This window comes from Budorcas taxicolor, chromosome 3 (genome assembly GCF_023091745.1).
Source record: "Budorcas taxicolor isolate Tak-1 chromosome 3, Takin1.1, whole genome shotgun sequence".
NCBI classification, from domain to species: Eukaryota; Metazoa; Chordata; class Mammalia; order Artiodactyla; family Bovidae; genus Budorcas; species Budorcas taxicolor.
The window spans coordinates 116,468,077-116,493,522 of record NC_068912.1 but is presented as its reverse complement, the minus strand read 5'-3'; the positions used below and the strand labels follow the sequence as shown (position 1 = coordinate 116,493,522).

General features: G+C 44.9%; 1 protein-coding gene across 1 annotated transcript in view; it reads left to right on the top strand.

The window, feature by feature from the left end:
- Positions 1 to 564: 564 nt before the first annotated feature.
- The window catches only part of IQCA1 (IQ motif containing with AAA domain 1), a 171,526-nt gene continuing 146,644 nt past the window's right edge, over positions 565 to 25,446 (top strand). The window contains exons 1-4 of the mRNA XM_052637841.1: positions 565 to 888; positions 2,157 to 2,276; positions 7,168 to 7,359; positions 10,490 to 10,561. Coding sequence (XP_052493801.1) covers positions 565 to 888; positions 2,157 to 2,276; positions 7,168 to 7,359; positions 10,490 to 10,561 — 708 coding nt within the window. The remainder of the gene's footprint in view (positions 889 to 2,156; positions 2,277 to 7,167; positions 7,360 to 10,489; positions 10,562 to 25,446) is intronic.

Below are 25,446 nucleotides of genomic sequence, written 5' to 3'. Positions count from 1 at the left end.
GTGTGGGCTGAATCTTGGGAAACCAGCAAGGGATTGTGGTGTGGGGGGTGGGGAGTGGCCAAGGGGGCAATGGAGGGGACACCCTTCCATCTAACCCTCTCACTCCTCAGCACCCCCGGCTGCACCCCTCACTGACTCAGACAAGGGTGAGGAACCAGCCTCCCAGACTGGTTGGTAACTCAGTTAATTCCAACTCAGCCATGTCATTCTTGGGCTCCAGGATGCGGTGATGGGTCGAGTTGGAATGAACTGAGGAGGCGTGCAGCCAAGGAGGCTGAGGAATGGGAGAGTTAGATGGAAGGGTCTCCCCTCCACTGCCCCCTTCTTCCACAAAAGGTGAAAGGCTTTTTAAACTATTTATTTGATAATAATAGTTGTAGTCATATCCAAAACTCACATGCACAACAAAACGGAACATATGTGGTCTAAAGAACATTGCAACTACATGCAGTGTTCTCAGCTCATATTTATGGTATGTTACTTTTTGTTGCACCAGATGCCCAGTATCTATGCCTTGCAAAGTAATTTCTGCTTCCTGAACTGTCTACTCTGTCTTCCCTCAGAATGTATAATAAGATGTGGCATCAGACCCAAGAAGCCCTCAATTCTTTGCTTGATAAAGAATCTCAGAAGATGATGGAACCACAGAGGAATCAAGTGTTCATCTTCCAGATGTTAGCTACCTTCTATATAAAATACGTGCAGATCTTCAGAAACCTGGAGAATGTCTATGACCAGATAGTCCACCCGCAGAAACGCATTCTGATCCGGAAAATCCTGGATGCAGTGATGGGTCGCATCCTGGAGCTGAAGAATGAGATGGTTGAGCTGGAATTAACTGAGTTCCATTACTTTGATGATATCTTACAGGATCTAAAGTTGGCGCCTGTAAGTACTTAAGTTTTTCTTTTTTCATATTAGTTTCTTTTTGTTGTAAATAAGATATGTAGGCCTGTAAGCAATAATCTACAGACTCTCTAGGCATATTGACTGATTGCATGTTGTGTTGAAAGTTGAAGCATAAAGTTTCAATGAGACTTTACTGCCGTGGACAAGGATGGGGTTCATTCAGCTGTTGGTTCAGATGAGTCGTTGCACGGCCCTGGGGTCTGCTGAACACTGGGGTTGTTGTGGTCTTACTTGTCACCACGGTATCTGCCCGAGCCAGTTGGAAGAATGGAGTAGGACCCTTTCACAAATAATCCCCCCAGTTTCCAACAGCAATGCCACTTCTTCTGTTTCCAGAAGACAGCTCTCTCTGGCCTTTGCCTCCCATCATCCTCTTGATGGGCAGCCCCTTGGTTGCTGGTTCCTAATTCCCAGGAAGATGCAGCTCCTTCTTTGCTTTGGGTCAGTGGTGACTCAGATCCTTTAGTAACACTTCTACAGTTTTGATCATTGACCTTGGAATGGGAAACATTCATCTGACCTCCACTAACAGGATGAGATAGTTGGATGATGTCACCAGCTCAATGGACATGACTTTGAGCAAACTCTGGGAGATGGTGAAAGACAGGGAAGCCTGGTGTGCTGCAGTCCCTGGGATCGCAAAGAGTTGGACACAACTAAGTGACTCAGCAACAGTCTGAAATACCTGCACTCAAATGAAGAACAGGAGCTTAAACTAGTGTATAGAAACAAGTTTTCTAATAAAGCAAATTCATTTTGTAAATGATTTTTGCAATGGGGTAATTAAGGTAAAAATAAAACCAAATTATTTTTTTTAATTGTAACCATTTACACACAAATGGTCGATGTGCTGATGTTAAATTATTAGATTTAATTCGAAGAGCTCTATAGCTCAATTCTTTGCTATCTGAATTTAAATTATTATTTTAGGTAGGCTCAGATAAGATTATATTTCTTTAAAGAAAATTCCTCAAGCTATCATTAGTTCATTGAGGCCTAATTGATATGGATTACTGGAATTTTGCAATAATGATCAGAGTGAGATATGTTATACTTTCCCCCTTTGACTTTATTTGTGTCTACCTTATGGGGACAAGCTGTCTTCACACCACTGGCTTCCTCAGCTTGTAAGTGAGGGTAGGAGGTAGTGAGTCTCTGATGCCCTGGTCCTGACTGTGGGTTTTACGTGGATTTGGGTCCTGGAATTGTGACCGAAGTGCTCTTTTGTTTCTTCTTCTCCTCTCTAGCAACAGTTAGATATCCCCATACCCAAGTATTTTTTGAAGGAGAAGTTGGAAGTCATAAAAGGAAGAGAGAAAATCCTTTCTCAGATATTAGCAGAAAGTGGATTAGGTGTATCTGCAAAGGTTTGTATATCATTTTAATAAACTTCATTGCATAATCTGTAAACCCTCCTTTTCTGCCGCTCCGAAGTGTAGGAGAAACGGGACTGTTCTCAATGCGAGGAGAGCAACAGCCTTTCCCCCATGCTATTCAGTCAGTAAGACACTGCATAACTTCTGGCTGTGTTTTTGACCAGTCGTAACCACTCTTGTCCAAGAACTTAGAGATCAAAACACAGTATTGGTGGAATCAGAAGCTCTGAGATTGAGTAGGTGATCGACTCAGTCTCATGTTTCATCTCAAAGTCACCCAGCCTGCGGTCAGACACTGAATGTTCATGAAAAATAGTTAAGTGCTGAGTGACTAGGAGCTGTAAACCACACTTTTTGAAAATGCTGATGGACCTCCTATAACTTCAAGCTGAGGGAGACTTTTGTGGGGGTCCAGTGGTTGAGATTTTGCCTTCCAATTAAGGGGGTGCAAGTCCCATCCCTGGTTGGGGAGCTAAGATTCCACATGCCTCGTGGCCAAAAAACCAAAGGATTTAACAAAAAAAAAGAACTAGCAATGTTATAACATACTCAATAAAGACTTCACAACGGTCCACATCTAAAAAAATAAATCTTAAAAAGCAACTTCAAGTTGAGTGGCACTTAGATCACCTGGAGTAGACTCTCTCTGGGAAAAGGGGGGAAACCCATAGACGCCCTGGACAGCCCCAGGCAAAGCCCAGTGGGAGCTCTAACCGCTTTCCTCCTTTGTCCCCCAGTATGTGTGCAGCTGCACCCTCTGCCTGTTACAGCAGCTGTCTTGGCTTTATCTCTCTGCCTTCTCGTGGATTCTGCATTTATTTCCCTGCAGCCTCCTGGTGGGCAGCTCTTTCTGCAGGGCACTGTCATCACAACCTGATGCCTTCCAGTGCCCCTCCCTGCCTCCAGAGTAACGCCTCCCGCCCTCCGCCCTCCGGCTGGTCTTCCCGGCCAAGGCATTAAGGCAGCAGCGGACCGTCCACCCAGGGATGGTGCAGGGTGGAAGGGGCATCGTTAGTAGCCATGCTGAGACTGTGGGTGCAGCCTAAGTGCACAGGGGAAGACGACTCCCGTGGCCTTCAGATGGGTATGCCCCAGGGGGCGTTGCCAGCCTGTGCTGCGCCACAGTGTTAAGGAAGATTCCAGGTGTCCCCGGGATGGCAGCGGGGAGGGAGCAGCGCGTGCCCTATCGGCCCGCCGCGGGACCTAGGTCGAGTACTGCTCTCTCTGAGCACACACACCGAGCCCTGAGCCACCTGTCCTTTTGCACGGGCGACTTCATACCCTGGCCATACATGCCAGCCAGTCAAGCGGTCCTTTTCCTGCAGAGCCTGGTGTGACACAGTGTCCCTGCAGACGCCTTGCCTGACCCACCTCACTCAGGACCACCCCTCCAGCCACTGCTCCTCCCCTAAACATCTGGCCCCTCTTCTGCATCAGACTTTCTTCCAGATGGACTCCTGGGAATCTGGCCTTGGGGGTCGTCCAGTCATCCCTTCACCATGGGCTCCTGGGTCTGTGCCTCCAGTTCCCACATCACTAGAACAGAACCCGCCCCTTGACCAGGCATCCCCACCCCTGGGAGTCCTTGGCCCAGAGCGTTGACACGCACTGCAGAAGACGGAGAAGGGCAATTACGTCGCACGCGGCGCAGTCACAGTAAGACCTCCTTCCTGCCGTTTCTCCTCTCCCCGTCCATCTTGGCTCATGCAGGGTCAGCAGTAGAAAGGTTTCTGCCTCTCCTTCACTCAGCATTCAGCCTCAGCAGCTCCTCTCTCCTTCTTAGGTCGAGCCGTTCATCTCTGTTTTCCAGGCCCCATTTCTGGGGTACCTAAGGGTGCTCAGTGGAACATGGGGGCTCCGGGCAACACCTGGGTGTCTGTGTGACTTTTCTGGGCCTGTCATTGTCTCACCGGACCCCCCTGCTCTTGCCTTAAGCTGTTTATTTCTTGCAGATACTTACAATGTATATCCCAAGAAGGATTTTTTTATTCTTTTTTTTTTCTGTGTGTCATATGGGATCTTAGTTTCCAGATCAGGGATCAAACCTAGACCCTCTTCATTAGGAGTGCAGAGTTTTAGCCTTTGGACCACCAGGGACATCCCCATATGAAGAATTTTGATAAATAACTGCCCACTTCTGCACTGGTCATGCTGAGTATTTACTCTTATGGGCTCCACTAACGTTCAGATATCTTTGTTGTGTTGAGTGGACATCTCAAATCCCTCACATGTATCCCATAAGGGCTGGAATTATTTTCAGAATGGCAGTGTGCAATCGAAAGGAAACAGACAGTAATGAATGGCGTTTGCTGAGCACCTGCTCTACGCGTAAGGGTTTGTACATACATCACCTGATCTATAAGAGCATAATATTTATTTTGGGCTTCCCCAGTGGCTCAAATGGTAAAGAATCTGCTTGCATTGCGGGAGACCTGGGTTGGATCCCTGGGTTGGGAAGATCCCCTGGAGGAGGGCGTGGCAGCCCATTCCAGTATTCTTGCTTGGAGAAGCCCATGGACAGAGGAGCCTGGCGGGCTACAGTTTACACGGTCACGAAGAGTCAGACACGACTGAGGGACTAAGCACAGCACAGCAATATTTATTTTGGGCTTCCCAGGCGGCACTGGTGGTGAAGAACCTGTCTGCCAGCGCAGGAGGAGACTTTAAGAGATGCAGGTTTGACCCTGGGTCGGGAAGATTCCCTGGAGAAGGAAATGGTAACCCACTCCAGTATCCTTGCCTGGAGAATCCCATGGACAGAGGAACCTGGCAGGCTACAATCCATGGAGTCACAAAGAGTCAGACACAACTGAAGCAACTTTGCATGCACGCAATATTCACTTTACCTTCACTTCCAAAGTGCATTATTGAAAAGAACTGCTCCCTTCAAATTTGAAGCAGCAAGATGCCCCTGGACACCGAGCCCTGAGCAGTTGTGTGAAAGAGCTTCCTTGGAAGGCTCTAGTGCCTCCATGCTGAGGGGCCGTGGGTGCTTTCATGAAAGAGGGTGACCCGTCTCACTTCAAAGGGGGTGAATCCCTTACTGACCATGGGAACTGCATGAATTACTTTACTTTCTTCAGCCTCAGTCTTCTTTTTATATGTGTACAAAAGGGAAAGTGTTAGTCTCTCAGCCCTGTCTGACTCTTTGCAATGCCGTGAACTATAACTCACCAGACTCCTCTGTCCATGGAATTTTCCAGGCAACAGTATTGGGGTGGGTTGCCCTTCCCTTCTCCAGTGGATCTTCCTGACCCAGGGATTAGACGAGGGTCTCCCACACTGCAGGCAGATTCTTTAGCACCTGAGCCACCAGGGAAGCCCTTTACAGATGAATATTTGGCTGCATTGGGTATTGGTTGCAGCATTCGTGATCTTTAGTTGCTACACTTGGAATCTTAGTTCCTTGACCAGGAATCAGACCCAGACCCTGCTTTGGGAGTGTGGAGTCTTAGCCGCTGGGCCAGCAGGGAAGTCCCCAGCCTGGGTCACAGTAATACCTGTCTTGGCTGTTGCCTTGTGAATTGGATGAGAAAGCATGTGGAAAGCATTTCTGGCATCTATAGGTCCTCAGTAAATGGCCCTTCCCTCCGTTTCTTGCCACTTTCTCTGCATTCCCCACTGCTGCCCCTGTTACACAAAGTGACCGTCCTGAGGAACGGCAGCCCAGGGGATGAGCTACAGCACCTGCCCGTGGGCTGCACTCTCCTGCCTGGACCCACGTGTGGCCGTTGCTGCCCCCTGAGGCCTGGGCAAGGACTCAGCCCATGATTGAGTGGTTTTTGGATTCAAACAGCCTCTCCCTTATGCCTCTGTCCAGGCAGGAGGCTTGGGTGAAGCCAGACCAGGTCCACAGCTTCGCTGTTCCTTCTGGGATGACAGAGGGCCTCGGGCCTGAGCCCACTCAGGGCCCTGGACGCACCCCCCGCACCAGCAGCAGCCTTGCCCACATCCCTGTCCTCGAAAAGCTGCACTGCCCCTCCTGACTCTGCCCAAATTTCCCCCATGTGAGATCTCCAAAGACAGCATTCTTGAGCAGTTCCCACCATGGTTAGATGTTTTAAAGGACAAATATGGAGGTGCTGGGAGAGGTTTCTCTTACAAAGTTAAATGCTCCTGAAATGGTCCGGATATTAGTCACATTCGCTACATGGTTCTGTAATTGATTTTATTTTATTTTATTTTTTTAATCTCCAATTTATTTTTTATTTTTTATTTTTTTTAATTTTAAAATCTTTAATTCTTACATGTGTTCCCAAACATGAACCCCCCTCCCACCTCCCTCCCCATAGCATCTCTGTGGGTCATCCCCATGCACCAGCCCCAAGCATGCTGTATCCTGCGTCAGACATAGACTAGCGATTCAATTCTTACATGATAGTATACATGATAGAATGCCATTCTCCCATATCATCCCACCCTCTGCCTCTCCCTCTGAGTCCTAAAGCCACCATTTGCCTTCGTCTGTATTTCCCATTTTAAATTCTCATAGTAGATCTATATTTTTAATTTCTACACTTCTGCTATGAAGTTAATGGAATGTTGGTAGCCATTTCAGGTTGATTTCGATCTGTTTTCATTGGCATCCCTCGTATAGTCTGCTGCCAACCTAAAACATTGTGGAGCTAATTAGTGTTTTGTTCAGAATGGTAGAGGAAGGCTTAACAGGTCCTTACATACAGGCTCACAGCGTGAACATGACATATTATCAAAATATGCGTATGCATGGAAAAAAAAAAGATTCGTATCGAATGGCTACAGTTCTCTCTGTAGTTTGGAGACTCTTAGCAGGATGGTGTTAGAAGTAAGCATGTGATGTTTCTGGAATCAGTTAAGGTCATGAGCGTGTTTAAACCTTGATTTATCTTAAATGTTTTTGCAGAAATACCAAGTAAAGCCTATACCCCTAGAAGAGGCTGTTAAATTGATCCAGATTGCTGAGAGGGCGCGGCAAGGGCGCCTGAGAGCCATGTTCATGAAGCAGATCTACCTGCAAGAATACAGAGCCAAGCAAGCCAGGTTACTGGGCGATAAAGTGGCAGATGTGAGCGCCGCTGCACTGAGAATCCAGAAGGTGTGACCATGGGGGACAAGGTGGAGATGCAGACCGGGGCGGGGAGCTCCAGAACTCAACATTCTCAAGCCCCACCTCTAGTAGAAGAGTGATCGTGTTAGTCACTTGGTCGTGTCCGACTCTTTGCAGCCCACCTGGTGGGACTGTAGCCCACCAGGCTTCTCTGTCCATGGAATTCTCCAGTCAAGGATACTGGAGAGGGTTGCTATTTCCTCCTCCGACGGATCTTCCCCACCCAGGGAAGATCAAACCCAGGCCTCCTGCATTGCAGGCAAATTGTTTATGGTCTGAGCCACTAGAGAAGCCTTTAGTAGAACTGGACTAAATTCCAGAAAAGACTGTTTTATCCTGGGGAAACTGTTAAGCACGCTTGGTTATGTTTTTTCATATTGCATTATAAATAGGTCTGAAACTCAGGACCTTTTATTGAAGTATTTTTAAAAATCATCTATAACTTTCGGAGGCAGTATTGCAGTATAAGCCCTCACTGAATTTTTAAAACTACATTTACACACAGACTTGATTATAGAAGGGAGCAGGGTTAACACCTAGGAGCTTAGAGAAGTGTGCACCATTCACAGGGAAGCTCCAGGGAACACCGATGATGACCACACATGGATGCTCCTTTCAGAAGGAGCCCTGGAAATTTCCTTGCCTTTGTCAGATGACCCCCTCGATTTATACTCCTATCTTTTTTCAAATTGTGACTGAGGTTGCTAATGGAAAAATGAAGAAAACTGCAGCTCGATACAAAGTAGGATTAGATTGGCAAGAAAGCGAGTATAAGGACATAAAGGGGAACCAGGAGCTCGGAGCTCTTGTCCCCAGTTGTGTTTGAATGGGAGTTGGGAGGGGGCTGAGGAGAGGCGGAAAAAGACTACTTTCTTTCAAGTTTCTGTGGGGACATAAAGTCTTTTTAAATTTATTTTATTGAAATATAGTTGATTTACAATGTTTTGTTAGTTTTTACTGTACAGCAAAGTGATTCAGTTGTGTGCGTGTTTGTATGCATATGTGTGTGTACTTTTTCGTATTTTCCATTATGGTTTATCAGAGGATAGAGAATAGCTTTCCTATGCTCTATAGTAGGAGCTTGTTGTTACCCATCCTATATATGACAGGGGTGCTGATGACCCTGTTTGCAGAGCAGGAGTAGAGACGCAGACAGAGAGAGTGGGCTTGGGGACACAGTGGGGAGGGAGAGGGCGGGGCGACTTGAGAGTGTGGTGCTGACCTGTGCACACTTGTTCAGTCGCTCAGTCGTGTCCGACTCTGTGTGGCCCCGTGGACTGCAGCCCGCCAGGCTCCTCTGTCTGTGGGGTTTCCCAGGCCAGAGTGCTGGAGTGGGGTGCCATTGCCTTCTCCCATGTATACAATCCTATGTGTGAAATTGTAGGAAGTTGCTCTATAACACAAGGGAGCTCAGCCCAGTGCTCTGTGATGACCTAGTAGGGTGGGATGTGGGAGGGAGGGCCAGAGAAACGGGATACATGGATGCATATGGCTGATGGACATTGTTGAAACCAGCACAACATTGTAAATCAATTATCCTCCAATTAAAATTTTCTAAAGGCAGTAAAAAGTAATAATAGTAATAGCTGCATCTCCCACCAGCTTCCACTCCATTTTTTTTCCAGCCCCACTTGGCAGCTGAATGTCTGTTCTCTGTGGGATTTGAAACTTCTGGGATATGGGATATGGGATACACATCTGAGTTCAAGGCTTGACTTGAACAGTTCTTGGATGCTACTCTGTAATATTTCTCCACGTTACAGTGGAAATCTTGTAAAACCATGAAGTACCACCCTCAGATTTAGCCCCAGTCCTGCAATCAAGGCGTTTCTCTTGAAGAAATACAGGTAGAGGAATCTCACCATAAAAAGAAAAAGAACTATAGGCTATTTCTTTATGTTCTCCAGATTTATGGGGATATAATTGACATGTCACCCTACGTGACTTTGCGATGTATGACATCATGGTTAGATGTATATGTGCATTTCATTACGGTGACCACAGTAATCGGTCACACTTAACACACGCGTCACCTCGCGTGAATGCCGTTTTCCTTATACTGAGAGCGTGTAAGGTCTGCTCCCCTAGCAGCTTGCAGGTGTGAGATACAGCGCTGGTCACTGCAGCCACCACGCAGTACGCTCCGCATCCCCAGAACGCATTCACGGTGTAATTGGCCCCTTGACCACCTTCACCTGTCTCCCTCACCTGCCCAACCCCTGGCAGCCACGAAAGCTACTCTGTTTCTATGCACTCGGTATTTTTGGATTTCACGTGTAAGTGAACCCATAAATTGCTTGTCTTCTTACGACTTATTTCTCTTAGCATCATGCCCTTAAAATTCATCCATGTTGTCGCAGATGAGAACTTCCTTCTCTTTGTGGCTGAATCATACTTCCTTGTGTGTATATACCAGGGTTTCTTTATATGCTCGTCCATCAACAGACGAGCTCTCTCCGTGTCTTGGCTGTTGGGAATGGTGCTGCGGTGAACACTGGTGTGCATGTATCTTTTCAAGTTAGTGCTTTCCTTTTTTTCCGACAAATACCCAGGAGTGGAATTTCCGGAGCACACAGTAGTTCTATTTTTAATTTTTTGAGCACTCTGCTTACTGCTTTCCATAGCAGCTGTACCCAGTTCCATGCCCACCAACCGTACTGGAAGCTTCCCTTATCTTCACATCCTCTCTGACACTTGTTATCTCTGGTCTTTTCGATAACATCCATCCTAACAGGCGTGAGGCTGTCACTGGGTCAGCAGTACACTCTGCAGTTGCTACCAGGGTCTTGGATGAGGGTGGCTCCTCTTTTGTCCCTGGGTGGACAGAACTGCCTTCGTCCTCCTTGTTTAATAGGGGATATTGGGACAAGGTTCTTCATCAGGGTCCACAGTTGGGTCCTCAGACAGTGGACAGTGGCATAGGCCACTTCTGTGTTTCACTCTCTTTAAAAATGTCACTGTGATCACAGAAGGAAAAGCACTCCATCAACACAGACTCGTGTGCAACCCTGAGTACATCATCGTTGCATCTTCTGGCAAGTGCAGGTTATGTGGGAGAGATGGTATGACTGTGTTTGATTTATCTTTATGTATTAAGCAAGCGTTTCTTTGTCTTTAGGTTTGGCGAGGTTTCCATCAGTGCAAGAGAACTGAAAGAGAGAGAGAAAAGGAGATGATATTTCTGGGTATGGTAAGTTTTCTTATAGACAAGATCAGCGTCTGGTTCTCTTAAAGACCGTAGAATCTGTAAGACTCGTGTCCTCCTTAAGGAGCATTTGAGAAAAGAAAGGAAAACAAAAAACACGACTGGTGACTTAAGAGAGTGGAATCCCGTGTATTATCTAGAAGCCTCCCTGGGGAGGGGAGGGGTTCTGGAGACACAGGGTCGTGTCTGTTTAGACATCTGTTGGAGTACGTGGGCTGCTCTGAAGCGGGGACAAGCTGTGAGCTGCTCACCAGTATCAGCTGTGGCCTCCACTCTGTTAATATCTGTTTAGTATGCATGACCGGGAGAATGGGTTTGCCCCAGTATAACTGCCTTCTCCTGGGTGATCTCCATGAAGTGAAGTGAAGTGGAAGTCCACTCTGTCTGACTGTTTGCGACCCCAGGGACTGTAGCCTGCCAGGCTCCTCAGTCTATGGGGATTCTCCAGGCAGGAATACTGGAGTGGGTTGCCATTGCCTTCTCCAAGGGATCTGGTGATTACTGAATCAAGAGTTGAACGGGTATATTCCTTAGTTATTACCACAAATTTAGCAGCTTCAACAGCACAACCCCGCTCCCTCAGTCTCTGTGGGTCAGGGGTCTGGGCTTGGCTGAGTCCTTTGCTCCAGGGCTCATAGGTGGCAATCTGGGTATTGGCTGGGGATGGTGTCTCACCTGAGGTTCAACCAGGGAAGAAACAGTGCCCAAGCTTGTGTGATTGTGGGCCAGATTCAGTTCCTGGTGGGCTGCCAGGCTGAGTGCCTCAGTCTTTTCCTAGTCGTTAGCTGGAAGTGACCCCCAGCCCCTTGCCACGTGGACTGTCCACATGGCAGCTGGGTGAGCTGCTTACAGCCCCATGTGAGGATCACGAAAGTGGTGTGCATCAGCTTTGCCCTGATAGTGAAAGTGAAGGTCTCTCAGTCGTGTCGAACTCTTTGCGACCCCATGGACTATGGGGTCCATGTGATTCTCCAGGCCAGAATACTGGAGTGGGTAGCCTTTCCTGTCTCCAGGGGATCTTCCCAACCCCAGGGATCGAACCCAGGTCTCCCACATTGCAGGTGGATTCTTTACCAGCTGAGCCACAAGGGAAGCCCAAGAATACTGGAGTGGGTAGCCTATCCCTTCTCCAGCAGATCTTCCCAACCCTGGGATTGAACTGGGGTCTCCTGCACTGGAGGTGGATTCTTTACCAACTGAGCCATGAGGGAAGCTTTGCCCTAGTCCAGTGGTAATCGTGGAGTTGTAGGGTCCACTCTGTGTTTTTTAAGACAAAGTGATGAAGGTCTTAGAGCAGTGCCCCGAGTGTGGGACCAAATGCTACTTTTTCTATATACAGTAATGTTGCTGATAAGGTCTTTTCATTTACTTTAAATATAAAGTAAATTTATATTTAAATTTAGACTGTTTAAAGAAAATTTAAACCGTCTCATTTTTGGTTGATCGCAGAACCCACTCTCTGCTCTTGGATCACTTTTGTCCTGATCTGTTCTAAATGCCAGATGGTGTGATAAATCATTTTAGAATAGCATACATTTTCCTCTGGGAGAAGGAAATGTCAGCCTGCTCCAGTATTCTTGCCTGGAGAATCCCATGGACAGAGGAGCCTGGTGGGCTACAGTTCATAGGATTGCACAGAGTCAGATTGAAATGACTCAGCGTGCACACACGCTTTCCTCTGACCCCTCCTCCTGACTGCTCCACCTGCACATTGGGTGCGTCATCTGTTGTCAGCACAGGATGGAAAACAGGCGTTATTTTGCTTGAGGAGGGGATTCACCACCGTGGTGCCAACACCTGGAAGAGCATCTTTCCCTGGTGAAGGGGCATGTGCCCACCGCACCTGTGTGCAGAGTCTCAGTTGTGGTGGCCAACCTTTACTGTCTCAAAGAATATGGTGACTCATCCCAGAGGGGCATATGTGATTCGAGAAGTACCCTGATTTGATCACCTGCATTCTTGATTTCCCTTTCATCTTTGATTTTCAAAAACGAGTCAACATTTCTGTGGGGGATTGAGGGCCCCTGGGATCGCAGCTCCTCTTCCGTTTCTTGGTTGGTGGGGCACTGTGAGCATCAAACTGGTGAGTCACTGCCAGCTGTTACAGATCTTTATGATTTTAAGACAGTGCTGGGTGGAATATTATTCAGCCATGGAAAGAGGGAAATCTTGACACATGCTACGACAAGGATGAGCTTGGAGGGTGTTACGCTGAGTGAGACAGGCCAGTCACAAAAAGACAAATCCCGCACGCTTCCATCTTTATAGGGGATCTAAAGTTGTCAAACCTGTAGAAACGGGAACTAGAAGGGTGGATGCCAGGGCATGGTGGAGGGAAGCTAGCAGTTGTTCAATGGGTAGAAATTTTCAGTTTGGAAAATAAAAAAATCTCTCCAAATCTATTGCACAGCAACATGAATATACTCAACACTACTGAATGGTTTACTTACAGATGGTAAAGGTAATACATTTTATGTTACATGTTTTTCACCACAGTTAAAAAAATTTTTTTTAGCTCACTGAGACATTGAAATGTATACTGAAATGGTTTTATATGAATCATGACTATTCACATGTTAATACATGTCAAAAAAACTACAAGTTAAAAATTTAATGAGACACTGTATTTCATTGAATCTAAGATTTCATTCATTATAGGATACATCATGATGGAAAGTGAAAGAAAATGTTTGGGCAAATAAATCAAAACACCTCCTTTTTTGTAATACGTATATCCCTAATTTCAGGGATATACGTATTGAACCGTGAAACATGTATAGCTTAGCACTGGTAACAGAGGCGAGTTTTACCAGTCTTTTTGGGGAGGGAAGTTTTTTCAAGTTATAATTATATTAGAAGAGTTAATATTGTTAAACGACCATACTCTCTCTCTCTCTCTCTCACTCTCTAGTTGCTGAGTTGTGTCTGACTCGTGTGACCCTGTGGACTGTAGCCCACCAGGCTCCTCTGTCCATGGGATTCTCCAGGCAAGACCACTGGGGTGGGTTGCCCTTTCCTTCTCCAACGACCACGCTACACAAGGCGATTTATAGACCTGGTGTGCATGCCGCACACTCAGTTGCCTCAGTCCAGTCTGACTCTTTGCAGCCCTATGGACTACAGTCCGCCAGGCTCCTCAGTCCAGGAGATTCTCCAGGCAAGAATACTAGAGCGGGTTGCCATGCCCTCCTCAGATTCAGTGTAATCCCTGTCAAATTACCAATGGCATTTTTCATAGAACTAGGACAAAAGTTTTTTTTTTTAATTTGTATGGAATCACAAAAGACCTCAAATAACCAAACCAATCTTGAGAAGGAAAAACAGAGCTAGAGGAATCAGACTTCCTGATTTCAGACTATACTACAAAGCTACTATAATCAAAACAGTATGGTACTGGCACAAAAAAAGACACATAAATCAACAGAACAGGATAGAAAGCCCAGAAATAAACCCATTATTTGACCATGGTCAATTAATCTATGGCAAAGAGGCAAGAGTATAAATGGAGAAAAGACAGCCTCTTCAATAAGTGGTGCTGAAAAAACTGGACAGCTACATGTAAAGAATGAAGTTAGAACATTCAGTGTGGGAGACCTGGGTTTGATCCCTGGGTCGGGAAGTTCCCTGGAGAAGGAAATGGCAACCCACTCCAGTACCCTTGCCTAGAAAATCCCATGGACGGAGGAGCCTGGTGTCCATGGGGTTGCAAAGAGTTGGACACGACTGAGTGACTTCACTTTCACCTTCACCAGTGCAGGAGACACACAAGACGTGGGTTCAATCTTTGGATTAGGAAGATCTCCTAAAGAAGGAAATGGCAACCCGCTCCAGTATTCGTGCCTGGAGAATCCTTTGGACGGAGGAGCCTGGTGGGCTACAGTCCATGGGGTTGCAGAGAGTCAGACACAACTGAAGCAACTGAGCTGGCACATACTAACACCATACACAAAAATAAGCTCAAAATGGATTAAAGACTTAAATGTAAAATCAAGTTACAATTACTGATAAGAGTGTGATGAGATGTTTATTCTCATATATGGTGAGTTAAACTGATTCAGCTTTTCTGAAAGAGGCAACACAATCATGAAAATATATCCTTCCCTCCAGTTCTATTTCTGTCTTAAGTAAATCATCAGAAATAAAGGTTTATGTGCATAGACATTTCCTACAATGTTGTTTTTATTAATGAAAAATTGGAAATAATCCTAGCATTCTCGAGTAGGGATGGAGTTAAATGATTTATGGTGGACTTGCATTAAAGTAATGATAGGCCACCATTGACAAAATGTTTATGACTTTTTTTTGATGTGAAAATGCTCAGAGTGAAAATACAAGATTTAGAATTACACATATAATATGAGTTAGACTAAATATGTACATATATCTATGCACACAAAAGAAAGTTTAAATCATGCTCCTTCTAAATGTCAGGACTTTGGAAGTTTTTTGTTTTAATTGTGTTTTCCAAACTGTTTAAATTTTACTGCGTTAACTGGGAAAAGACACATATTTAAAAATAAAAACAAATGGCCATAGAGTATTATCAAATTTTTCTTTTCAGATCTCTGAATTGTTTGATATATATACATAGGTGGACAGGTAATGATATAAAATTATTTCTCTGTTCCACTCATTAGAGAAATACAGAGAAGAGATGTACTGATAAAAACAGTGGTTATCTCCAATTTTCTACTTCAAAAATTAAGCTAGCAGTCAGAAGATCCAATCTAAGATAATCTAAATTTAACATGAAATTTTATATAAGAAGCAGTTTTGACATAACCATTTCCATTTAATTTAATTCAGCCGACATTTACTAAAAACCTACGTGTAGTACACCAGAAACTTAGAGAATGGTCAAATGCTATTTTTCCATGGTAAAGTCTTAATGGCTTACACTGATACCAAATAAAGATAGAATTGCTTGTTTTTTATTGTAATTTTTCTGTTTTACTTTGCCGTTTATATTTGCTCAGCTTAAATAAAATAAGTCTGTTTTAATTTTTCAGCGATTCAGCAGTGGAAACAGGACAGCTTGTCTGTTTTGTATTAAATGTGACTTTCTCCAGTTTTCTTTTTCTCCAAGCATGTCTTCTCTTGGTATTACGTGTTCTATGAAATTGTACACCATTGAGAAATGTATGGATCCAATTTTTAAAAGAATGGTATCTTCTGTTGGCTGGCTGATAACCATAAAAATCCATTACCCCAAATCCTAGGAATGTTTTCAATTAAGTCTATTTTCTACTATATCACTAATTAAGATAGTGTCTACTCATTTTAAAATTTCATTTTTCCATTATTTTATTTTGTTATGTCAATATATAAACTGTTGCCTTCTCTGATTAAAACAGTGTTTATATCTTTGTGGGAAGCCTGGCATATTTCCAGGGGTGACTATTTAGTAACTGAATCCAGAATTAGAGCAAAAGACATCATTATGTCCTTAGTTCCTGACCAAATGTTGCCTTTACCATTGCCATATAAATTATTTTTTGATATTGCCATTTTAAATATTTATATTCTAAAATCTACAAAGGAAAATAAATAGCACTCTAAAAATTCATGTGCAGTTATTTTAATTGGCAGAGCCAATGGAGTGCATCAAGGAGGAAGCTTAATGAATGTAATACATTTTCTTCTGTGGATCCCTTTGAAATAATGTGTCCTACTGCCATGACCATAGCGTATTTTATGTTACCCTGAAGCTATCACTGTTTGCATTATAATAAAGAACACTAGGGGACACTTATTATAGAGGAGGAACTGACGCCTCGGAATACATCAGCTAAATCCTCAAAACACCATAAAACCGTGCTCATTTTCAAATTCTAACATGAAACAAGCTACATTATAGATGATTTTTTGGTCAATAAATTGAACTTCTTTCTTATTAACAAATCCCCAGGTAGGAGTTTGGGCGCCCAGTGAAAGCTCCGGAAAGGCAGCTCTCTCCAGGGGCTCCCCTTGGTCCCCTGTCCTCAGAACTTCCAGGCTCCTCTTTGGGAACTGCTGTCAGAGCCAAAATGAACCGAGAACCAAAATGAAATGGTCTTTACGATCTCATTTGGATTTCAACCCCAAACCACAGTATCCAGCTTGGTTCTGTGCCATATTCATCATATTTGGCTCCAAATGACCTTTGGTTGTTTTCTAGATGTAAATGTACCAAAAAACAGATTTACTCTGATAAATGGGGGTTTGTTTTGCTTTGTTTTGTTGTTGTTCAGTTGCTAAGTCACATCCAACTCTTTGCAACCCCACGGACTGCAGCACACCAGGCTTCCCTGTCCTCTACTCTCTCCCAGAGTTTACTGAAACTCATGCCCGTCGAGTCGGCGATGCTGTCCAACCATCTCATCCTCTGTCGTCCCCTTCTCCTACCGCGATCATCCCAGCATCAGGGTCTTTTCCAGTGAGTCAGCTATTCGCATCAGGTGGTCAAAGTATTGGAGCTTCAGCATCAGTCCTTCCAGTGAATATTCAGGGTTGATTTCCTTTAGCACTGATTGGCTGGATCTCCTTGCAGTCCAAGGGTCTCTCAAGAGTCTCCTCCACACCACAGTTCAAAAGCGTCAGTTCCTCAGCGCTCAGCCTTCTTCATGGCCCAGCGCTCACATCCATACAAAGACTATGCAGCACTCGGTTTTGTTTTCGTTTTTAAAGGTTTCCCCAGTGTCTGGGGGCAGCAGCATCTTAGGAATGGATGCATGTCTCTGCAGGCTTTGAAGGGTTGCTCAGCCAGACGGATGAAGAGACGGGCATCTTGATGGGCCCTCGGCCATGTGGGCCGGGAGTGGAGACACTGAGTCACACACTCACCTGCTGTCCGAGGCTCTGTTTCTCCTTCTCTAGAAAAAGGATGGTGCCACCTATTTCCCAGAGCTGTTAGAAGGGCTTCCAGACCCAGCCTGGAGCTTGGACAGGTTGCCTTCAAGAAATGGTGGCTGATGTTTATCATCTTGGAGAATTACCTCATACTGTTATAATGACAGAATGATTTTGTGCCAAGGGTGACTGTCAGGACCCGTGATGACTTTTCTATGTAACAAAACACAAAATATTTCAAAATAAGTCATTGCCTAACAACATACACATGCCACTGATTTCAAAATAGAAACTTTTTTGGCCCTTGCTTTGTGCTGTTCATGTTACAGATCTGAGTTCTTGGCCTTCTTAATCGATAGAAATTGATAAGGTAGGAGGAGAAGTTCAGGCAAGGCTTTTTCGGGGCCCTGATGCAGCAAGGGGAGCAAACACAAGGAACAGGTTCCCTTGCTCACTCCCAGGGTGGGGGTAGGGGGTGTGAGCTGGTTCCTTATACAGGATGAGGGTAGGGGTGTGTCCAGGGATCGGGCTGGAGGGGTGGCCTAGGTGGTTTGCCAACCCCTAAGATGGTTGTGTGTTCAGGAAACATGCCCCCAGAACCTTGCTTTTGCTCTCTCTCATCTCTTCCGAGTATCAGGCCTCCCAGGTGTTCAGTTCAGTTCAGTTGTGCCCTACTCTTTGTGACCCCATGGACGCAGCACACCAGGCTTCCCTGTCTATCAGTAACTTCTGGAGCTTGCTCAAACTCATGTCCATCGAGTCTGTGATGCCATCCAACCATCTCATCCTCTGTCATCCCTTTCTCCTCCTGCCTTCAGTCTCTCCCAGCATCAGGGCCTTTTCCAGTGAATCAATCACTTGTTCACATCAGGTGGCCAAAGTATTGGAGCTTCAGCATCAGTCCTTCCAACGAATATTCAGGACTGATCTCCTTTAGGATTGACTGGTTTGATCTCGTTGTAGTCCATGGGACTCTCAAGAGTCTTCTCCAACATCACAGTGGTAAAGGGGATAGTGAGGATATGGAGAAATGGGAATCCCGTTTCTTCATTGTGTATCAGTTCAGGAGACATAGGTTCGATCCCTGGGTTGGGAATGGAAATGGAGAAGGCAATGGCCACTCCAGTGTTCTTGCCTGGAGGATTCCATGTACAGAGGAGCCTGGTGTGCTTCTGTCCATGGGGTTGCAGAAAGAGTCAGACAGGATTTAGCGACTGAACAACCACCTCAGAGTGGCAGTTGGGGGTCTGGTCTTTCTGTATCTTGCTGTCTGTAATTGGCCACAACTGTACATGCACAGTTATTTTTAGTCCCTTTTCGTTGCTTTGTGTTTTGTTGCTGGAGGAGACTTGTCCAGGTGCAAGCGCTGCAGCAAAGGCTCCCAGGTCCCAGCATGTCTTATTCAGATTTATGAACTTGAAATTAGTCTGTTAAGAGTATGATCTAGAAAAGCAGTGCCGTTGGAAAGCCCGCAGGGTCCCAGTCTTAAGGCAGCTGCAGAGGGAGAATTCAGGAGATCCCTGGGGCAGTGGGTATCGCCCACCATGTACTGTGTGTGTTATTCCAAGATGATATTTGCAAAGCAGGGAAAGCAGTGATGCTGATAGAGGCGTGCATGGAAGGCTGTCAGATTGAGCAGGGGGATGAGCGTGGGGAGGATGCTCTGAATAACCTTGTGACTTAGAAGTCCAGCTCAGGAGGCTTTGGGGGAAAAAAAGTCACCATTTTCTGTTAAATAGAACTTTACAGTCTGGTAACTTTAGTTTTTTTCCTTTTTTTTTACTGAAGTGTAATTGACACGAGGATTGTATTACTTTCAGGTGTGCATCATAGTGATTTCACATTTACACACATTTAGAAATGGTCGCCCCACAAAGATTTTACAGTATAATTGACTATACTCCCTAGGCCTTACATTTCAGTCCTGTGACTTAGTGTTTTATAACTGGAAGTTTGTATCTCTTTGTCCCTTTTGCCCATTTCTCTCACCCCCATCCCTCTTCCCTCTGGCCACGGCCACTTTGTCCTCTGTTAACGAGGAGTCTGTTTCTGTTTTGATGTTCATATGTTTTGATTTTTAGGTTCTACATGTAAATGAAATCATATGCTATTTGTCTTTCTTTGTCTAACTTATTTCACTTAGCATATTGCCCTCCAGGTCCCTTCCTGTTGCCACAAACTGCAAGACTTCATTCTTGTGTATCAGTTCAGTTCAGTTCAGTTCAGTCGCTCAGTCGTGTCCGACTCTCTGCGATGGCTGAGTAATATTCCACTGTGCATGTATGTTGTATATATTCATCATCTGGATTTGTTTATCTATTGCGTGGACACTTAGGTTGCTTCTGTATGTCAGCTATTATAAATAATGCTTCAGTGAACATATATCTTTTTGAATGTTTTTGTTTTCTTCAGATCAGTACCCAAAATGAGATTGCTGGATTGTACAGTGGTTCTGTTTTTAATTTTTTGAGAAATCTGCCCACTTTTTCATAGAGGCTGCACCAATTTACATTCCAGCATTGTACTGGGATTCCCATTTCTCCACATCCTCACTAATATGTATTATTTTTTTGTCTTTTTAATCACCAGTCAGGTCTGAGGAGATACCTCATTGTGGTTTTGATTTTGATTTCCCTGACAATTAGTGATGTTGAGCATGTTTTTATGTGTCTCTGTTGGCCATCTGTATGTCTTCTTGGGAAAAATGCCTCTTGTCATCTGCTCATTTTTTTCAATCAGGCTGTTTGTTCTTTGCCATTAGATTGGACAAGTTCTTTATATAATTTGGATATTAACCCTTTATCAGGTATATAATTTGCAGATACTATCTCCCATTCAGTAGGTAGCCCTTTAGTTTTGTTAATCATTTCCTTTACTGTGCAAAAGCATGTGGTTCCATTGTTTATTTTGCTTTTGTTGCCTTTACTTACAGTTGTTGTTCAGTCACTACGTCGTGTCCAGCTCTTCGCAGCCCCATGAACTGCAGCATGCCCGGTTTCCCTATTCTTCACTATCTCCTGGAGTTTGCTGAAACTCATGTCCATTGAGTCAGTGTTGCCTACCAATCATCTCATCCTCTGTCACCTCCTTCTCCTCTTACCCTCAATCTTTCCCAGCTTCAGGGTCTTTTCCAGTGAGTTGGCTCTTCGAATCAGGTGGTCAAAGTATTGGAGCTTCAGCTTCAGCATCAGTCCTTCCAATGAATATTCAGGGTTGATTGTCTTTAGGACTGACTGGTTGGACCTCCTTGCTGTTCAGGGGACTCTCAAGAGTCTTCTCCAGCACCACAGTTTAATAGCATCAATTCTTCAGTGCAGAGAGAAGTCCAAAATAATATTGTTCAGACTGATGTTAAAGAGTTAATCGCCTATGTTTTCTTCTAGGAATTTTATAGTTTCAGGCCTTACATTGAAGTCTCTAATCTATTCTTGGGGCTTTCCTGGTGCCTCAGTGGTAAAGAATCTGCCTGCCAATGCAGGAGACTCAGGTTCAGTCCTTGGATTGGGAAGATCCCCTGGAGAAGGAAATAGTAACCCACTCCTTCCCTTGTAGCTCAGCTGGTAAGGAATCTGCCTGCAGTGCAGGAGATCCTAGTTTGATTCTCGGGTTGGAAAGATCTCCTAGAGAAGGCTACCCACTCCAGTATTCTTGGGCTTCCCCTGTGACTCAGCTGGTAAAGAATCTGCCTGCAATGCCGGCGACCTGGGTTCGATCCCTGGGTTGGGAAGATCCCCTGGAGAAGGAAATGGCAACCTACTTCAGTATCCTTGCCTGGAAAATCTCAAGGACAGAGGAGCCTGGTGGGCTGCAGTCCATGGGGTCAAAAAGAGTCAGGCACAACTGCGCAACTAACACTTTACTTTAACCAGTATTTTTGCCTGGGAAATCCCACGGACAGAGGAGCCTGGTGGGCTCTAGTTCATGGGGTCACGAAAGAGTCAGACGAGTCTTAGCAACTAAACAACAGCAACAATCCATGTTTTCTTTATTCTTGCATGTGGAGTGAGACGGGGGTCCAGTTTCACTCTTTTGCATGTGGCTGTCCAGTATTCCTACCAGCGTCTGTTGTAGACTTTCTTTTCTCCATTGCATATTTGTGCCTTCTTTGTTGTAGATTAACTGGCCATACGTGCATGGGTTTATTTCTTGAAACTATTTGTTGTTATTCTTACTCTGCTTTATTCTTGCCGCAGGCCCCCAGGACATCAGAAACTCAATGAGGTAGAGGATTCTCTCCCTTTTGTCACCTGATCCCAGGGGTCTTTATCTGTTTTCTAGGGCAGGACATTTGCTTTTATTCATCTCAGATTTGGGCCCATTACAGAGTCCACTAATGGAGAAGAGAAGGGAAGGCCAGCCTACCCCGGTTCAGGTTCTGTTTCCACCATTTACTCCCGTGTGACCTGGGGAGGCGACTTGACTTCTTGGGGCCTAAGTTTCCACCTGTGCAAAGTGCAGACAGTGCTGGCACCAAGCTCCTGGATGTGAGTTAAAGGAACTAGTGCCCATAAAGCATTTGAAACAGTGTCTGACACATGAAGTGTTCCCTGTTAGTTTTTGAAATGGCTGGTCGTCATGGGTTTAAATACATCATTCATGATTCAAAATGTTTATTCCGTTGCCATTTTTATCTGTTTAAGTTAGCCATGATCAAAATGGTTAATATCCCATTGTGGGCAAGGTTTGGGATAAAAGGCCATTGTTTACTGCTGGCGGGGGGGTGGGCGTGGGAAATCAACCCTGCAGTCTCTCACCAGGCAGCTCAGCAATGTCTGTTAAAATTACAAACGTGCAGGTTTTCAAAGTATGATCCATGGTACCCATAAAAAGCCATTTTCACACAAAATATTTTAAGCCAGAAGAAATGCATCAGTGAAGAGATACAACAGAGCACAGAGGATTAAGAGCAGAGACTCTAGAGGTGCACGCTTCAGGCCAAACCACAGTCTGCCACTTGCTGGCTGTGTGACTCGGGACAAGTTCCTTGACCTCTCTGTACCTCAGTTTCTGCATATATAATATGAAGGTAGTAATGGTATTCATATATTAGGCTGCTTACTTATTGTTAGAAATAAATTAATGAATATTTGCAAACCAGTCAAAATAGCATCTCAAAAACTGTAAGAGCTGTTGAAATGTTTATTTTTAAACATTTTTAAAGATGATAGGACACAAAAGTAACCAGTTAAGCTCCCACCACTATGCTAATCAGCTAACAGGCTCAACTGTGCTGTTCTAGCCCAACTGCACTTAATCAAACTTTACTAAAAGTTTTAGAAATTAGATGTAACAGGGTAGAAATTGCTTTATTTTTCATTGTGTTTCACTCATTGAAATCGTGGCATGGAGGTCAAACCAGTCAATCCTAAAGGAGATCAGTCCTGAATATCCATTGGAAGGATTGATGCTGAAACCAAAGCTCTGATACTTTGGCCACCTGATGCAAAGAGCCGACTTGTTGGAAAAGACCCTGATGCTGGGAAATATTGAAAGCAGGAGGAGAAGGGGATGACGGAGGATGAGATAGTTGGATGGCATCACCGACTCGATGGACACGAGTTTGAGCACATTCCGAAAGATAGTGAAGGACAGGGAAGCCTGGTGTGCTACAGTCCGTGGGGTCGCAAAGTCATACATGACTGAGCGACTGAAAAACAACAGCAAAAATAAAGATTAACCATAACTAAAGTATAAGCTACTGCTGCTGCTGCTAAGTCGCTTCAGTCGTGTCTGACTCTGTGCGACCCCATAGACGACAGCCCACCAGGCTCCCCCATCCCTGGGATTCTCCAGGCAAGAACACTGGAGTGGGTTGCCATTTCCTTCTCCAATACATGAAACTGAAAAGTGAAAGTGAAGTCGCTCAGTCCTGTCCAACTCTTAGTGACCCCATGGACTGCAGCCCACCAGGCTCCTCCGTCCATGGGATTTGCCAGGCAAAGTATAAGCAGAGGGCAAAACAAAGCCATCAGCTCTGACTCTCCACACAGCCTTCACTCCACTTCTTCTTGCTGGGTTCGTCTTTCTGAGTAAGTCTGTTTCTATAAACACAGGTAGATAAATGTAGATGTGTTACTCTGAAATGAAATGCTGAAACAAGGGGCTTATTTTTGTAAACTGGGGAACACGCATACACAGGCACACACACGCATACACACGATCCTAAAACAGACCAACTGAAGAGCAGTTTACTCCGCAGCATGAGGCATTCCAGGAGCAAATTAGAGCCAGAAGCGTGTGGCGTGGCCGATGGGTTGATGGAGTGGCTCTGAGTGCTCCCTAATGCTGCCCTCTCAGGCTGTGGCCAGGAGGCAACTGAAACTAATTAATCTCTGCACTGGCAGGCCAGGCATTTGCTGGAGTGGACAGTGGACCCTCTTCTTCCCGTCACGTCTCCGTCCTTGCCCCCCGTGACTACAGAGCATGAAAGAGAAGCAGAACCCCCAGGACCACGAGCTGCTCAAGAAAGTTGCCAGCATTAAGTCACTTATTTGCTAGGCTGATAAACTGGCCAGATTGTCATTTGGACAAATGTCCATTTTATCTTACTGATTTGAAGAAGGATTTTTAAAGACAAAGCCCATCAAACATTAGATAAGCATTTTAAGTTAATGGACCACAGAGTCCTATTTCTTCACAAACCCAGGAAGCATCATCTTATGTCCTGTTTTTACAGCACCATCAATTATCAATATGTATATTTTTGCTGACGGAGGACCTTGCTATAAACGTAGGTTTCGTTAACCAGTTCTGGGTCATTAACCATGGAAAGCTTGTAAATATAATGGTTTATTCACACGGGAAGCCTTCATTAAGATGCATTATTCTACAGCTGATGTATTTCCATATATAGTATATTACCATGTTCTCTATTTCCCTTTAATATTCGTAATTTATTTTTAAATGAGTTGCTGTTTATGTGGCAAGTTAACAAATTTGAGTTCCATATGACCAAAGTTGCTAAAGAAGAAAAGATGTTTTAGCCCAAAGGGAAAGCTACTCATTAACATAGGACCTGAATATATGATAACCTTTAAATTCAAAAGCAACTAGAGAAAGAAACTACAAATGACCCCAAATGTATTTTTGTCAGAGAAAGTCTATCTCAAGAAACATGCATGAGTACACACATGTTAACAGCCCAGCATGGTGTAATAGGGGAAACACACACCCAGAGGACTCCAGAAACCTTATTGCCAGCTTATTCATTAACATATGATGGCTTGGGGGGGGCGGTGGTCATTAGCTGATGGACCTCAGTGTCCCCATCTGTTCAGTGGGACAATCAGATCCTCACTTCTGTCTCTAAAGATGGGTGCCACATCAGTGAAGAGATGGAGAGCAAGGAGGTGTGGGACAGCATCATGCCAATGACAAAACTCTGGTGAGGGCAGGGAGGCTTCTGTTTCATCGTAGATCGTGGATGTGTCAGAAAGTTGGCTGACCACTTTGTATAGCACTGTTGAGAGGACGCCAGTCGGAGTCGCCTACTCATTAATTCAATTAAAAACATTTTTTTCAGTTTATTCACTTTTGGCTGCGGTTTGTTCGTTGCTGATCGGGCTGTTTGCTGTCTGCGTCTTCTCGTTGCAGTGGCCACTCCTGTTGCAGAACGCTGGTTCTGGGGCATGCAGGCTCAGTAGCTGACTCTCTCAGGCCCAGTAGTTGTGGCACGTGGGGTTTAGTTACCCCAGTTACCCTGCAGCACGATGGATCTTCCCAGACCAGGGATCAAACCCGTGTCCCCTGCATTGGACAGTGGATTCATAACCACTGGACCACCAGAGAAATCCCTTATAAATTCACTTTTAAGGATTCAAAGGGGGCAAGGCCCGGCTAAAACACAGTTTGCATGTGTTGACTCTATGGAAAAAATCTGCTATGATTTACCGTAAGAACAGTGTAGCGTGTGGGGGGCAGGAGGGGAATGTCATATGAGTCACTGGTAAAGAATCATAACATTGACGCATGACCTTAAAACACATCTACACTTTCATCAGAGACAAAGAAATTTGGGTCCTTTGTAGCAGAGAGGCATTTGA